The 15,664-nt window shown below is 41.6% G+C and overlaps 1 protein-coding gene across 1 annotated transcript; it reads left to right on the forward strand.

Moving 5' to 3' along the window:
• The first annotated feature begins 4,495 nt into the window (after window positions 1–4,495).
• CBLN4 (cerebellin 4 precursor) lies at window positions 4,496–12,920 on the forward strand. The gene is made up of 3 exons (XM_048820528.2): window positions 4,496–5,349; window positions 8,107–8,223; window positions 11,640–12,920. The coding sequence occupies exons 1-3, from the start codon at window positions 4,672–4,674 to the stop codon at window positions 11,835–11,837; spliced, it is 993 nt and encodes a 330-aa protein (XP_048676485.2). The 5' UTR covers window positions 4,496–4,671; the 3' UTR covers window positions 11,838–12,920.
• The last annotated feature ends 2,744 nt before the right edge of the window (window positions 12,921–15,664 follow it).

The raw sequence follows: 15,664 nt of genomic DNA on the forward strand, positions 1-15,664 counted from the left end.
AACCCAGGGCCCTAACAGCCTAGCCACCAGACCCCACCACCTCCACTGATCTATCCCTCCCCCCAAGTTAGATGTCTCACTATTTGTCCACAAAATGACAGCAACTGATAAGGGCTTTAAATCAATTATTAGTATATTTCTTACTTGGAATTTACTGTGCAAATTGAGAAACAGTTTTAGCCATATTTTGTTACATTTTTGGATGATTCTTTCTGAATAGATTATGTGAACTGAAGCACTTTATGAAGGGTTTGATTTTTAAACAAGTTACTCATATAGCTGTGCATGCAAAAAGTATATCCAATTATGTTCCTAATTTGCATTCATATTTACCACAATTAAGTAGTGAAATTAGATAACTGCACACACAAATTGCCATAATTAGTTATCTGCATGATCAGCTACTGATTTGCATGTGCAATCAAGATATCTGCATGCACAAAACATTGGCACAATTAAAAAAAAAAAGACCAGTAAGGCCTGCTTTTCAGCCTGGGCGGAGTTGTGTGTCAGCGGGGGGGGGGAGGGCATTGGGAGGGCATTGCCCCCCTGCAACTGTATACAGTGTTAGTGTGTGTGTGGGGAGGGGTAATGTAAAGGTTCAGCTGCTCCCTGTACAGCTTGAGTCAGTCCCCTCAGGGCAGGTCCCCTCCCATCCCACTGCCATATCTGACTGGGAAGTGGTCAGTGATGAGGAATCCCATGCTGGGAGCCGGCCAGCAGCCCCCACACAGGCGGAGTAGTGGCAGGTGGCAGCAGGCAAAGCAGAGTCACCAGGTGGAGGGTGAAGAGAAGAGGCTGGTCCCAAGAGGTGGCAGCTCCCAGTGCAGCTGGAGGAGGCTGGAGGGTTCATGGCCATTCCTGCTCCGAGCCGCCTCACCTCGTGATCTGTGGCTATTGGGCCCCCTGAAGTATGGGCCCCAGGGACCAGGGCTCGGCAGTGCTGCTTTTTTTCCACCTGGACAATGCCGTGGTCAGGTAATGGCTGGGCCAGGGTTCAGTGCCTGCCTCTGCCTGGCACTGGCAACCAGGGCCCCTGGACCCTTCCTGTGCAAGGGGTGCCTGTGAGGCACCCCAGGGTGCGGGGTGGGTGACTGGGGCAGGGCTGCCAGGTGATGAGCTCAAGGCACTCAGCAGGCTGCTGAGGTGGAGGGTGTTGGTGGGGGCTGGCTGTGGCACTGGCCTGACCCCTTTGCCCTCTTGTTTGCCCTGGTCCCTGCTAAGGTGGGGGCTGCACATGCCCTGTGGGGCCCCTGTCCCAAGTGGATGCGTGGGGGCCCGAAGAGGCCAGGCTGCATGCTCGGCAGCTCCTTGCCTGATTTCCCATTTGATTAGCCTGATGACTCGCTTGCCTGGTGGAGGGGGCACTATCATACTGTGTACATTGTGTGTGGGTGGGGGCACAATTTAAAGGTTTGGCCATCAACTGAACAGCTCGAGTCATGCCCCCTCGCCCCCAGGCAATGACCCCCCTCCTTGCCCTCAGTCTCCTCTCCTGAAAAGCAGCGGCACCGCCCTGCAGTGCCCAGTTGTTGCTCCTGCCTCTTCCCACAGGGTGCAGATCGTAGCACAACTCCTCCGGTCTCCAAGGTCACTCGACTGGCTTGGCTCTGCCAGCTGCCATGCAGGGAGGGGGCCCGGTGGCACCAAGTGACCGAGCATGGGGCCAGCTCTAAATCAACAGGAAACCCATACGCAACAGTGAGGCAGCCCCGCCCCGAGCCCCTGGAGGCTGCATGATTTCCAGCCAGGTCTTTTGAAGCAGCCCTCCCCCACAGCTGGGGGCTTCTTGCATTAACCATGCTATGGTCCTGGTTAAGTCCCGTCCCCCCCCCCGTGTCCATGTGAGAGACCTGAACAAACACCTGGGCAGGTGCCTGGCCCCACAGACCAGTGGTGACCCCATGGCAGGCCGAGCTCTGCAAGCCTCACATAGGCATGGAATTCTCTCCCCCCCACCATGCACAGCATTGGCCTCACCGGAGCTGCCCCCCCAATATAGAAGGTAAATTATGCCTATGTTTTTCAGACCAACCTTAACCCAGCTTCCCTTTTTGTGCCTGCTCGTCTCTGTCTGATTATGTATTTAGACATCCAAGGTGAGATATGCTAAATCTGAAAATTGTGGTTCCAAAATTGAGCTTCCAAATATTTGTGCCTGCAACTTGCAGATTCAGAAAAGGAAAAGGAAACCAACTTTTTAAATGTTGGGTCATATTTTATCTTCCTTACTCTCTTATTTCTCATGATGTCTTTACTTATGCTGACCAGTACAATAAACAAGGTTTCATCTCTGTCCTCCTTTTTTCCTATTTCTGATCTCTCCACATGAGCTGGTCAAAATTTTCTCAATTTGATTTTTCCAATGGAAATTATTGTTGACATATTTTGATTTTCAATGGGAAAAAATGAAGATATTTTCCTATTTTTTCAATATTTGGAAATTTTGATGGATTTTTTAAACTTTTCAAAATTTTGAAATTTCAAAATTTCAAAATAGTATTCTTTTGGAAAAAAAACCCACAACTTTTCCACTGTATTTTTGACTAGTTCTGTATGTTCCTGGACTACAACATTGTTTTCGGCATGAAGTAGATAACTTTTTCGCGGGAGTGGTGAAATGAAATTGTAAATTTTTTTTGCATGTGCATAATTTCACAGAAAAAATATTTCACACAGCTCTAGTATTTGGCAAAAGAATCTACTACACAGATGTTGCCATGTGGTAAGAACCTTTTAGCTGCAGGCACACTTTCTACATAAAGAGCAATATTTGGGTATGAGTCTTCTTCATCTCCTTTTCATTTTTGTCTCTTACTGCTTCTGGCTCTTCTCAATTTGGCTGTCCTATTCATCTCTGTCAGTGTCAGGTTAAGGAGAAGGCATCCACATGTGGTTTGAAAAGAATAACGCTAAGACTTCTTTAAATCTGAGTCCTGCTTTCTGTAGTTTATGAAGAATGACATTTATTCCTGGATGGTTATTAAAGTTCAGGAGTCTAAAATCTAAGCATTTTATATGCTTATGGCTTTTCAAAGACTTTGCAAACAATTGTGGACTTAATGTCCCATTGACATCAATACACCCAAAATGTTTTCCTAAAACACTGCTCCATAGTGTTTGCCCTGAGAAGACCTTAAGGTTCAGCAAATGGTGAGTTTTTCAGACTTAGGAAGGTTTCTCAGCAAATCCTCTTTAAGACTCCTGAAATGCTTCTTGCTTCTTGAACCCTTTTATTTTGTCTTTTTGTCACAAGACTGTAGCCAGCTTCTGCTTGCAAACTGAGCTGATCCAACAGTTGAGCTGTCAGTTTCCCAACCATCCTGCTCAACACAATGGCATCAAATCTTCCATTGACATGTGAGTCAAAATCCAATCCAGGGGTCCCCTGCATTTAGGAGATAGGAAAGATGGAGCCAGACAAAATATTATTACTGAACAAGAAAGGAATGAATGCTATTGTTTTATAACAATTTGATCAAAGACTGGTGTGCTACCATAATGTTAAGTGCATAGAAATATGCTGTACCGATATTCTCAAAATAGTTCTGACTCACCGTATACACAATGGCCACTGTTTGTGTGCTGTTGTTATGGAAGAAAATCTATTTTATCCTGTTTAGCTTTTAGAAGGACTGCACTTTTTTTTAAACCAATGGCCAGAATAGGTAGGGGGTCCTGCAGCTAGAATATCAATGGAGGAAATATTTCGTGGAGGAAAGTGCAAGGAAATATGTGCTCCAGGAAACAAAACCCAGGCAGGTTTAAAACAACCTTGAAATAGGGAATCCGAGGCAATGCCACTTGCCTATTCCCCTAGCATCCCTATATCTATCCTTTCAGGATACACTAAAAAAAAATACCCTTCAACTCATATGCAATGTCTCTTATAAAAACATTACCAAAAGGAGCCACTTGGAAGCGCCATCAAGTAAAATCCAGGGACGTTAATCTTCAGAGATGGGAAATACAAAAGAATATGTTAATTTTCTAGCCCATCATTGGTCCTCATTTGTTTTTGAGTAGGGCTGCATTCCTTCACATGCTGCGATGAAGGAGTGTGAGCACATCTGCCTGGTGTATACGGCAGAAGCCTGCACTGCAGGATGCTCAAGTGAAAATCAAGTCATGCCATTGTGCTATAAATTCCTGACCCATTGCACTTTCACGGCATCATTTGACCATGGTCCTGGCGGATCCCTCCCTTCTTTGGAAGTTGTATTCCAGGAAGCTTTTCATTGTCTTTGAGGTCAATAGTTTCCCTTTCTCCCTTTGAAAACAATAATAATTAATTAATAATAAAAATACGTTGCACGTATTCAAGGGGTGTAAAATGTTTATTGTTTTCCCGTAAGCTTTATAGTCTCTTGGAAGAAGTTAGGTCTGGGACAAGTGTGTGTGTGTGGCTCATGTATTACTGTAATCTCGCAGTTCCGATAGGTGATAGCTGGGCAGGTTTATTATGACATAGCTCTTCTGGGAAGTGTGGCAAAGAGAGAGAGAGAGAGAGAAAACTCCGCTCTGCGAGCGCCCCGGCGGTGATATCAGGCACCGAATCTGGGCCAGCGTCGGGGGTGAGCGCCCGCCTCTGGAATCAGCAGCCCCGTTCCGCCCCCAGCAGCCCCAGAGGGGGCGAGCAGGGTCGGACAGAGGGAATCATGGCCACGGCAAATGTTTCTATTTCTTCGTGATCTCTCGCGCTTTTCTCGCTCATCAATAATTCACCTTCGGGTTGCTTTTTTTTTTTTTTTTTTTTTACATGTGGAGGTGGGGAAGCCAAACGGGGGGGCGCTGGGAAGCGGGGATGGTGTTTGTTTGCTTTGGTGGGGTATTTTCAGGCGACCGTTAAAGGACAAAGGTTTGGGGTTGGGGTTTTTTGTTGCTTTTAAAAAGGCAGCGGGGAAGACTTTGACTTTCCCCCCCAGCCTTGCTGGACCCGCGCGTGGGGAAGCGGCGGCGGGCGCTGGTTCCCCCCGCCGCTGCCGGGCTTGCGGAGAGGTGGACGGAGAGGCTGGGGCGCTCCGAGCCAGGCTGCGCTGCCTGCCGACGGTGCTGAACATGGGCGCTTCAACCAGGGCGCTGGCCGTGGTCCCGACCGTGATGCTGGCCCTGGCTCTCCCCAGCCTCCCGGTCTGGGCGCAGAACGACACCGAGCCCATCGTCCTGGAAGGGAAATGCCTGGTGGTTTGTGACTCCAACCCGGCCGCCGATGCCAAGGGCGCCTCCTCCTCTCCCTTGGGCATCTCGGTGCGGGCGGCGAACTCGAAGGTCGCCTTCTCGGCCGTGAGGAGCACCAACCACGAGCCCTCGGAGATGAGCAACAAAACCCGGATCATCTACTTCGACCAGGTAAAGAACCCCCCCCCCCCAGCACCGTGTTTTCGGGGCGTGCGTGGTTTGAATCGATCCCACACAAGCAGGCGAGGCGTTAGGGAACCCGTGTTTGCCCAAGTGTTAAGGAGGCATTGCTTCAGGATGCACCCACTTCCCTGGCCAGGGGATTTGCGAGCCAGCCGGGATCTAGACGGCGGCTAATAAAGGGGCTCATCAACAGGTGCGAGCAAAGCTGCGAGCTTGTTCAAATCCAGGGTCCCCGCTGAAAGTGAGCGTCAGGAAAGTTACTCCGACGGCAGGCTTGGCCGTTGCTGTGTATTTCAGACCCGCACTTTCTGGGTCTCCGGCACTCCCTGGAGTCTGATACTTTAGTCATCTCACCCGATCAAGATTGTCTTCATTTAAATGCCAGCCCGGCACAGACCAGGCAGGAGTATTTTTGCTTTGCTCTGAAGTCCAAAGCAGCAGCCAAGACTAATTCGCATTGAGCCTTCAAGTACTTTTAAAAAGTTGCGTGTATCTCAAGGCTCGACTGAGGGCAATGTAGACAAGCAGCAGGTTTTCAGCTAGCTGAGGGGGGAACCGAGACTTTATTTACATTTTTAAAAAGCCTTCAGCTCGCACTGTTGATGTGGACGCTCTTCAAATGTTATGATCCTGTGGTATTTCAGTTAAGTTTATTAAACATCGTTTCATTTAGCACTGTAAAGCCAGAGGGGAGTATTCAAGAAGACTGGGAGCTCCCTTGAGGTTTGCAGCCTACCTACAGTTTCAATAACACCCCTAACAGAGTAGCTTTTGGGTCCCCTTATTTCAGAATACACATGTGCAGTAGAGAAGGTGGAAAGGAAAATCAGTGCCAATAATGTATCATTTGTATGGATTACATTTAGTTAATACTGAAAACACAGGACACATATATAGTTTTCTAAAATACCCATCACATCTTAGTTGCATCCCTACAATATTTAAAATCATTTGTCTGAATTTTTAAATATTTTACAACCCTAATGACCCCCCCCCCCCGCCAAATACATAACCTCAGTGGATGAGCAGTCTTTGCAGACAAAATAAAATCATATTTGAAAAAAATTCCTCTTAAATTAAAAACCAGAAACTAACACAAAACACTGTGAGGTTTTTGATTTAAAAGAGATCATGCTGTTCTTCTAGAACCTTCATGTCAGTTATAAATAAGAAGGGAGGTCTCCTTCACAGAAATCTGAGCACACACAATTTAAATAAGTGTCTTAGGATAAATGATAAATATAGCTGAGATAGACATAGTCATTATGTGAAGTCAACTCCACTCAGAAATTTACTTTAAGTCTTGTGAGCTGCCTTTCCTACTCTGTAACCAGAAAGACTTATTTCAGCCCTTGGATAGTATATAAAATAGTTAATGAAACCTAGTTAGCTTCTTGGAATGATTAGCTGCTTGGTTAATTGATCCTACTAAATTACACTTTTTAAGGTCCAGAGACTCCTATACTCAGCCTAGAGATGGGCAATAACTAGGCTTTTCTGCACTAAAGTAAAGACAAAATGTGCCTGGAATTCTTGAGTTTTATTCACCACATTGTCAATAATCTTTTCAGGATACAGGAAGACCTATGGGGATGTGTAGGAGACTTGGAAATGTGCAAAGCATCTGAGAGTTAGCCCTTTTTAAGTGAAAGGAAAGTCAGGGAGAGGTTTAAAAGGTGTTTTCTCAGATGCAGCTGATGCACCCAAAGTTTCAACATTGTTTCATTAATTCTTGGGAATTAGTTCACAAAATTTCAAATGATTTTTTCCCCTCTAAAATCCACAACTTGTAATACTACTATTTTCATCTCAGTCATACCTATGAATACACACACATCTGCATTCCTGTTTCATCTACCAGCCTTGTGCTAGAGCAGATCCAAAATAATTGAGATTGAGAGTTATTTTCCTTACTATATCATATCAAGATACCTCACATAGTTTAATTTAGAATGCTAGAATTAAGCAAACTTCCTGGTTATTCCCATTATTTGAGAAGTCTGTTTCTTTAAGAGATCTTGAAAATATAAATTAAAATAAAGGATAAATAATTCAGAAGAAGGATGACACTTCATTATAGAAGATATTTAAAATGTGAAGGCTGTAATTGTTTAATGTCTTCTCCTTGGTTACTTGCCTTTAGCCATTTAAGAAAGTCTAAGTTGTTAGAAGAGTGTTTTCAGTTAGAGATACAACAGAAAAGAGAAATAGCACATATTTGTAAATCCAGGGTTGTTTAAAATAGGTAGGTCAGGTATTTTGGCAACTCAATCCACCTTCACCCCAATGTCATGAATTATGTCATTCATATACGTACTGCCTCATAGCTTGATACTTTCAGGGATGATGGCATTGCCTTGACCAGTACTGATTGGCCAATGCTAATATGTTATTCCGGGAATTATTGGTGTTTTGAGAAGGTATTGTGGGACTAATGGGAAGATATGCCATCCCCCTAATATTAACTGTACCCACAGATAGTCTAATATTTGGAGATATCTACAGGCAGCCAAGTTGGACACGTATTTCTATGCCAGTTGATTTTTACTTAAGTTATACTGATAAATATGACTTACAAATGAAACCAACCCATAATTTTAAATGCCATATTTTAATGTCCGTGAATATAGGAATAAAAACAGAATTCTGTAAGTCATGCAGTTAGATGGAGAAAATGTGATTGGATGCCTTGATCTTTTATATTCAATAATTGTATTAATTCCCATTATGTATTTTTATTTGTAGATCCTAGTAAATGTGGGCAATTTTTTCACATTGGAGTCTGTCTTTGTAGCACCAAGAAAAGGAATTTACAGTTTCAGTTTTCATGTAATTAAAGTCTATCAGAGTCAAACAATCCAGGTATGTTGATTTAATATGAGAAACGTATATGTAAATTGTTTGCCTTCTAGAATGAGACTAAAATGGTGACAACAAAATATTATTACACACAGTTCACATAAAAAGAGCATTTTTTGGTTCATTAAAAAACCCAGTGACTTTATTGTATAACATTCCTTAATTATACAGTATAGTGTATACATCTGAAATTAATGGATATAGAAATGTAGGGCCAGATCCTCAGCTGATGTAAACCCCCATAGCTCCATTGCTCTGTTCATTCACACCAGATGAAGATCTGGGCTAGACTGTTTAAAATAATAAATATAAAGGTCACCCATGACTAAAATACACTTTTTAATTTAATTTAATTCAATTGAGTGAATCCCTCATAAGAATCTTATATTGCTAGTTAGAAACTAGGTGAAATCCATTGTAATGATGTCTAGGTTTCTGGGGACACATTCTGGATAAATAAGTCATCTTCATTTTTGGTAATTTTTTCTAACATGAACTTCTAGAAACCACATGATGACACCTGGTAGCTGTTTAAAAAATGGCCTTACTGTGGGCCAGGACTATTTAAGTTAACTTCACTGGGCCACGACTATGATATTATAAATCTTCAGTGATGATGGTGGTGGTGGTGACTGTCTTAGAGAGGTTTGCAGTTATTTTACTGTGCTATGTTGGAAAAACACAGAAAACTATACTTTTCTTTGCAGTTCAATAGCAATGTTGAGCTCATAGTCTGACATACACACCAGCCCCGAGAACCAACCTCTAGGGTCCTGAGCGTCCTCCCATTAAGCCGCGAGCTAAACTCCTAAAGAGTGAAATTCACCCCAGGGTCAGACTGTGGGGCTACAGTGCAGTCTCTCATCGCAGAGCTGATATGCCAGGGCTGGAATAGTGACTGAAGCTTTCATTGAGACCACTGGATCCATGGAAAACATGATCTGTGGTTTCTCTTTAATCTGCCTCTTTTCTAACTCTGGTCTTCCCTGAACATGGCCTTCTGTACTGGCCTATGCGAGAGCGGGGAGACCTTTCTGCAGCATGTATATGATGCACGGGCACCTTTGGGTGGTTGCTCTGCCTGTAGACTGCCTATACATTCCCTGTGCAGGATTCAATGGAGCAGACTGGTGCAAGAATCCTCTGTATCACAAGTGAATTTCATCCTAAAGATATGGAGTGAAATCTTGGCCCCCACTGAAGTCAATGGCAAAACTCCCATTGACGTCAGTGGGGTCAGGATTTCATCCATAATCTATTTAAAGGCTATATATTTAGCTCATACTTTTGTTCTTTCTACCCTATTAAATGTGTATTTGATGGAAGATTAAATGTGTTCTAGAATCACTGTGCCATTAATGGTCTATGTGTTTAACACACCTGTTGGCAAAGGAAGAGATAAGATGTAAATTTTGTTATGGGACAATGCAGGGCCAATTGCGGCATGGTTTCCCATGGAGTTTCAGTTCATAGTTTCATGTTTTTTCATGTATATGGGCTAAAATCTCAGAACTGTGGGTTTCAGGCCTGCAACTGTGAAACACAACAAAATTATATATTTAGGAGTAATTTCTGAAGCCAAGATTTTCAAAAGTGCCTAGAGATTTTGAGTGCCCCAATTTTTGGATGCCCAACCTGAGACCCCTTGAAACTCTCCCACTCTCTGAAAATTAGATCCCTTTTTAAGGTGTCTCAAACAGCACAACCCAAAGCAAAGGTACCCCAAATCACTAGTCACTTTTGAAAATATCTCTGTTTTATCACTTTAAAATAATGTCATGATATTTACATGGATAGGGCCTGATTCTCCTCTCACTTCCATGGGTTTAGATCAGGAATTGCTCCATTAAATCCAGTGGACATATACCAATGTAAGTATGAGTAGTACAGGTCCAAAGTTTGCATCTTTTGCATAGCTGCTTTTTTAGCTCTATTTAATTAGACCCTTTCAATCAGGTTGTACTGGTAAATGGCCTTTCATTCTTAAGCCAGTAATAACGCGGGCATCCAAGGCAACTGTTGAACTTTAATAAGCCCTTCACGTTAAAAGTCCAAATAATTGGAAGGACGCATTATCTCCAATGGGATAGGGACTAAACCTACTATTTCTCCAGTACTGTGACAAGGACACCAGTGAGATGCCCAACATGGGAGCTGGTGCCCAAGGAGTAAGATAGTAGCAGGGAACAGGCAGTGATCAAACCCCTCATGCACTTTTTGCATGTATCACAGCTAAGGAGGGACTGGATGCTATTGCAGCGGCGCCAACAGAGTAAACCATTTTGAGTCTCAGACCCACACAGACTTGAACACCACTAAATTACCGGAAGGCTTCCCACATAACTGGAATTACCACGTCCCTGAAACATCTGTTAGTGCCATTAAGTATCATTAGAGTGAAATTGGTTCCCTGGAGACATCTGATTAAGTGGATTTCCAAGATAAGCAAATCCCAATTAAGGGCCAGATTCTGCTGCCTTACTCTACAAGTGCTCCTATTAAAATTAATGGGAGTACTCACCACGAGGGAATACTTAATATGAACAACGATTTCATAGTCTCTCCCTCTGTGACTGCATTACGGTTAAGGCTTCTAAGAAATGTTCTAATTTTTGGCAAAAAATACATTTCACCAATTTATTTAAAAGTTAGAAAATATTTGTGTTTTCTCCCTCATTTTCTGACCACCTTTGCATCTGCGTAGGTTCAGAAGCCTAGGCATTTGTGAATGACAAAGGTTTGAATAGAATCAATACTGAAATACAGTGGAGCGGCATATGAAGATGATGATTTGTTCTAGATTTTAAAACCAAATTGCAATCAAAAATCGAAGAGCCATATATTGTGATTACAGTGGGAGTTAGATGCCTAACCTACTTAGGGCTTTTGAAAAATCCCACTAGAAAAATCCCATCATCTGCATCTTTGTGTACCTAAATACTTTGAAAATCTGTCTCCTCTACTGATATGTACATGCAGTTAGATATCTAAATGACCTATGCAATCCAGGCATGCAAAGAGGGCTAAGGTGATGCAAGTGTCTTACAGCGTCACCTTGCCAGATCATTATCAGTGGATAGGGAGCTCCTATAGACCTTTAAAAAATAAAGCCTGTACATAATCATGAATTGAAAGTCCACATTACCTAGAGGAACTAGCATATTATCTGAGCCAGAGCCCATTGAAGTCCATTGACAGCATCCCATTGACTCCAATGAGCTTGCAATAGGCACATAAACAATAATACACTTGACAAAAGAGCAAATAATCATACTAACCTTAATTATTCATTTGAAAGGAAATAAAGTATACATGCTGTACAATGGGATTTTAACCAGGCCCCACCACCCTTTAGATACTTGATATCATCAGATGCTTCTCTGTTAACTACAACTTTTCAGTGGGTTTTTTTCTTGTAGGTTAATTTAATGCTAAATGGAAAACCAGTAATTTCTGCCTTTGCTGGGGACAAAGATGTCACTCGTGAAGCTGCAACTAATGGAGTCCTGCTCTATCTAGACAAGGAGGATAAGGTTTACCTGAAACTAGAGAAAGGTAATCTGGTTGGTGGATGGCAGTACTCTACATTTTCTGGGTTTCTGGTCTTCCCTCTGTAAAAGTCAACTTCCCTGTGACATCCATCCAGGTGTGGACCAGTCATTGCCTCTGCTATTTGAAGATCATTTTATCATCATTGGGATTGATGTTTCTTTATTGGTTTCTCATGGGTGAATATGGATTCTATTTATGGATTTTGGCCCTATCTGAACTACTATGAAGTTTCACAGAATTTTGTGTGTTTAAATACAGTATATTTGGATTAAGACTTAAAGCAGACCATAAATATCTATGCTTAATGTTACAGTCTAAAGCTGCCTGCGAGATTTATTCAGATTTCATTTACTGGACTTATTGGATTCGTGGGAGAAGTGGATTTTCTTTTCTTTTTAAAAGACTGGCAACTGGGTCTATAATTTAGGAGATTTTGATTTCAGACTTCAATCAAGAGTTAGCGTGTTGCTGCCAAAGAACTGTATATTGACATATTTGGTTATACATATTTTTGTTCTTTTGGACACTATAGACATAATTTATTCAATTTTCTGGAGAAAGATTATTATTATTATTATTATTGATAAGTGATTGACTTTATTTCTCTTCTACATGTAGTGGGGTTGGATGGTTCACCAAGATATTTACTCTCAGTCAGTGATCATAATGAAGACTACCCTACTGAAAGCTAAGAAGCTGTATGTTAATTGGACATGTAGTGCAGATTATAATACTAAAAAAGTGCTTATCAGGGTTAAAAGTGATCAGTCCAGCATATCTCTTCAAAACAGCTTTGCCCTGCAGGAAAGCTCCCATTTGTTCTTCAACTTTAATTAACATGATTGATAATATCCACTTTATTAAAAACCGAAGGGATGCCTTCCTTAGACATAACTACTTTATTAGCTGGAGATAAGACCCCTTGTTTTTAATTGTGTCTATTTTTCAAGTCTTCTGTTGTGTTAAAGGTATCATATGTTTTTTCCTTAACTCCACAAATGTGTATATAATTATAAATCATCTGTTTAGCAAATATTCCATCCAAATAGCTGGTATCTAACTTTTATGTCTTTTTGTACAGGTCGTATGAATTCATAGATTTATTTATTATGTTGCATTACATAATAAAAGTTAATATATTAGCTGGATTTTTTTCACGGTTGGGTTTTCAAACTATGACGCTCACACGCTCTCTTTAATTAGTTATAATTATATGCAAAGTTAAGCTTTTTGGAGTCACAGAAACTGGTGGGTTAGCTTTGCCTGGCAGAATCCTAAAGGTAGTCTGCATTAGCTAGAAATAACCTGTGCGTTTTATAAATAAAATACTTAGAGTAAAATCCTGACCTCCATTTAAGTCAATGGCAAAAGTCCCACTGACTTCACCCTTAGAATCTAATCTAAAACCCATTGAAGTCAATGGATCCTGCTGACTTCAGTGGGCTTTGAATTGAGGCCTTGGTAGTGGGATTTTACCATTGTGAAGTAAGAGCCAATGCAGTCACACAAAAAATCTAATGAATAAGAGAGTGTATGGTCTTCTTAGTGGAAGAGCTTTTACACAGACTGTCAGTAAAGCTCCCAGTCCTGCATTCCTTGTGCATCTAAAATACCCACTGACCTCAATGGGAATTTTGAGTTTGCATGGAATGCGGCATCTGACCCAAAATGAGAGACAATGCAGAAACACTATGAAAATGAGAGTATTCATGAACATGTGAGTGTCCAGGCATTGATGTCCTGATCTAAAGCCCATTGAAGTTGAGGAAAAGACCCCCATTGACTTAAATCGGGTTCTCCCTCAGAGTAATCTTTTGCCACCTTGTACAGAATGTCACATTTTTCCTACTATCATTGCCTGGCATTTCAGAAATTCCACTCATTTTGGGGCCTAATCCAAAGCCCATTCATGTCCCTGATAAAACTTCCATTGTCTTTAGTGGGACAAGATTGTGCATAAATGTAAAATACTTTCAGAAGTGATGCCAACATATACACAATTCAAGATTGTGTGTGTGTGTGTGGAGAGTATCACTTTTTAGGGATGGTAAAGTGTTTCCAGATAGAACATTTCAATACTGCAAATTGGTAGGTAACAGGAAGATATGGCCAGGAGGTATCTGATTTACATTTGGTAAAAATATGAACATATTTGTCATCACAATTAATCAGAATATATCACCACATAAAAAAGTATATATATTCATTAAAAAGTGGGACTGCAGTGCCTAATTTGTATGGAATATGGGAATGGTAATTTGTCTCATTGCCACAGGAGTTTCCAGAGAGGTACATAAAAATTTGAATAAAATCTGCAAAATCTGAACGTTCACCTTACCCATCATTATATAAATAATATAAGGGAAAACACTGCATTCAGATTTATGGAAGGAATAAGGCAGTATGCATTTAAATCTGCTGTAAAGTGAGTCTGGTGTTTAGACCCCATCCAATACCTTATTTGAGAAGGACCCTGTATAAATATAACTGCTTTAATTTATGAACAGATGATTTCTTAAGGCTGCCTTTAGCATTCACCAGTGATACCAAAACACCTTAATATACAAATAATTCCTCTTGGCAAAACATTTCCAACTGCATCAGAGTCATTAACAGTCATTTAAAATTTCACCAGGAAGTCCAAGCAGTTATTAAAATATGGAGGTATGTATTGATGAGATGTTCCTGTACTCTCTTCTCCGAGCTCCAAATAATGCACACAAAAAACCTACTTTGACTGCTATATTCTTGTTTAAAACCTGTCCAGTGTAGACACATCTAACTTTATATGATCTATAATCTGCGGAACTCAAAGGTGGCCTCTGAACTGATGGAACAAAGGTGCACATTGGACCATTGAACATATTTCATAATTTAACAAGAGCAATGAAAACTTTAGCAGCATAGCCAAAGTGATAATAAAAAATGGCCAATTGTGAAAAACCTCTTAGGGCACAGAACCCTGGTACATCTTTATCAACCGGAAATAACTAAGGTCCTGGGTCTAAAAACTGGGATAGGATAAAGTTATCAAGTTTTCTTAGTATTGTTCCAGTCTTGATGGCCTTACTCAGCTCTTTCACAAAGCTCTCAGTGATATCAGTGGGAGCTTTGACTGAAAAAGGCATTCAGAATAGTGGTCTAGTCTATGAAAAGTAGAGTTTAGCATCTACTGTTTTCTTTTTTCTTTCACATGAATCTTAATGTTTATATTGTTGAGAAAAAAAAGATAAAGAGACAGACTGTCTCTGCTCAATTGGTATCTAAGGTTATTTTTTTAAAGCTTTCAAATATTGCATTTTAATAAAGGCAAAAATTGGTTCTGGAAGAAAATATGAATCTGTCCTATTGTGTATGTTGTATTGAGCTGTCTACTAAAGATTAGTTGTGATATTCTGTCCCCCATTGAAATCAATGGCAAAACTCTCATTGGTTTCACGGAGACTGGGGTATGTCTTCTGCAACTAGACACTCGTGGTTGGCCCATGCCAGCTGACTTTGGCTTGGGTTAAGGGGCTGTTTAATTGCCGTGTAGACATTCAGGCTTGGCAGTAGCCTGAGCTCTGGGACCTTCCCACCTTGCAGGGTCCTAGAGCCTGAGCTCCAGCCCAAGCCCAAATGTCTACACAGCCCCTTAGCCCAAGCTTTGCAAACCAGAGGCAGCTAGCATGGGTCAGTGGTGGGTTTGTAACTGCAGGGTAGACATACCCTGGAATTTCACCCTATATATACAACCAAGCTGCGATATGTTGCAGGAATTTAAGCTTGGTATTCCCTATCTTCCCTCTCTATACAAATATGCATTTTATAGTCAGATTGCTTATATAGAAAGGCTGAGCATGTTAGGATCCTGGAGAGCTTTCTTGCCCATCTGTCGTAAACACTGAGAAAT

The sequence above is a fragment of the Caretta caretta genome, chromosome 13 (genome assembly GCF_965140235.1).
Source record: "Caretta caretta isolate rCarCar2 chromosome 13, rCarCar1.hap1, whole genome shotgun sequence".
NCBI lineage: Eukaryota > Metazoa > Chordata > Testudines > Cheloniidae > Caretta > Caretta caretta.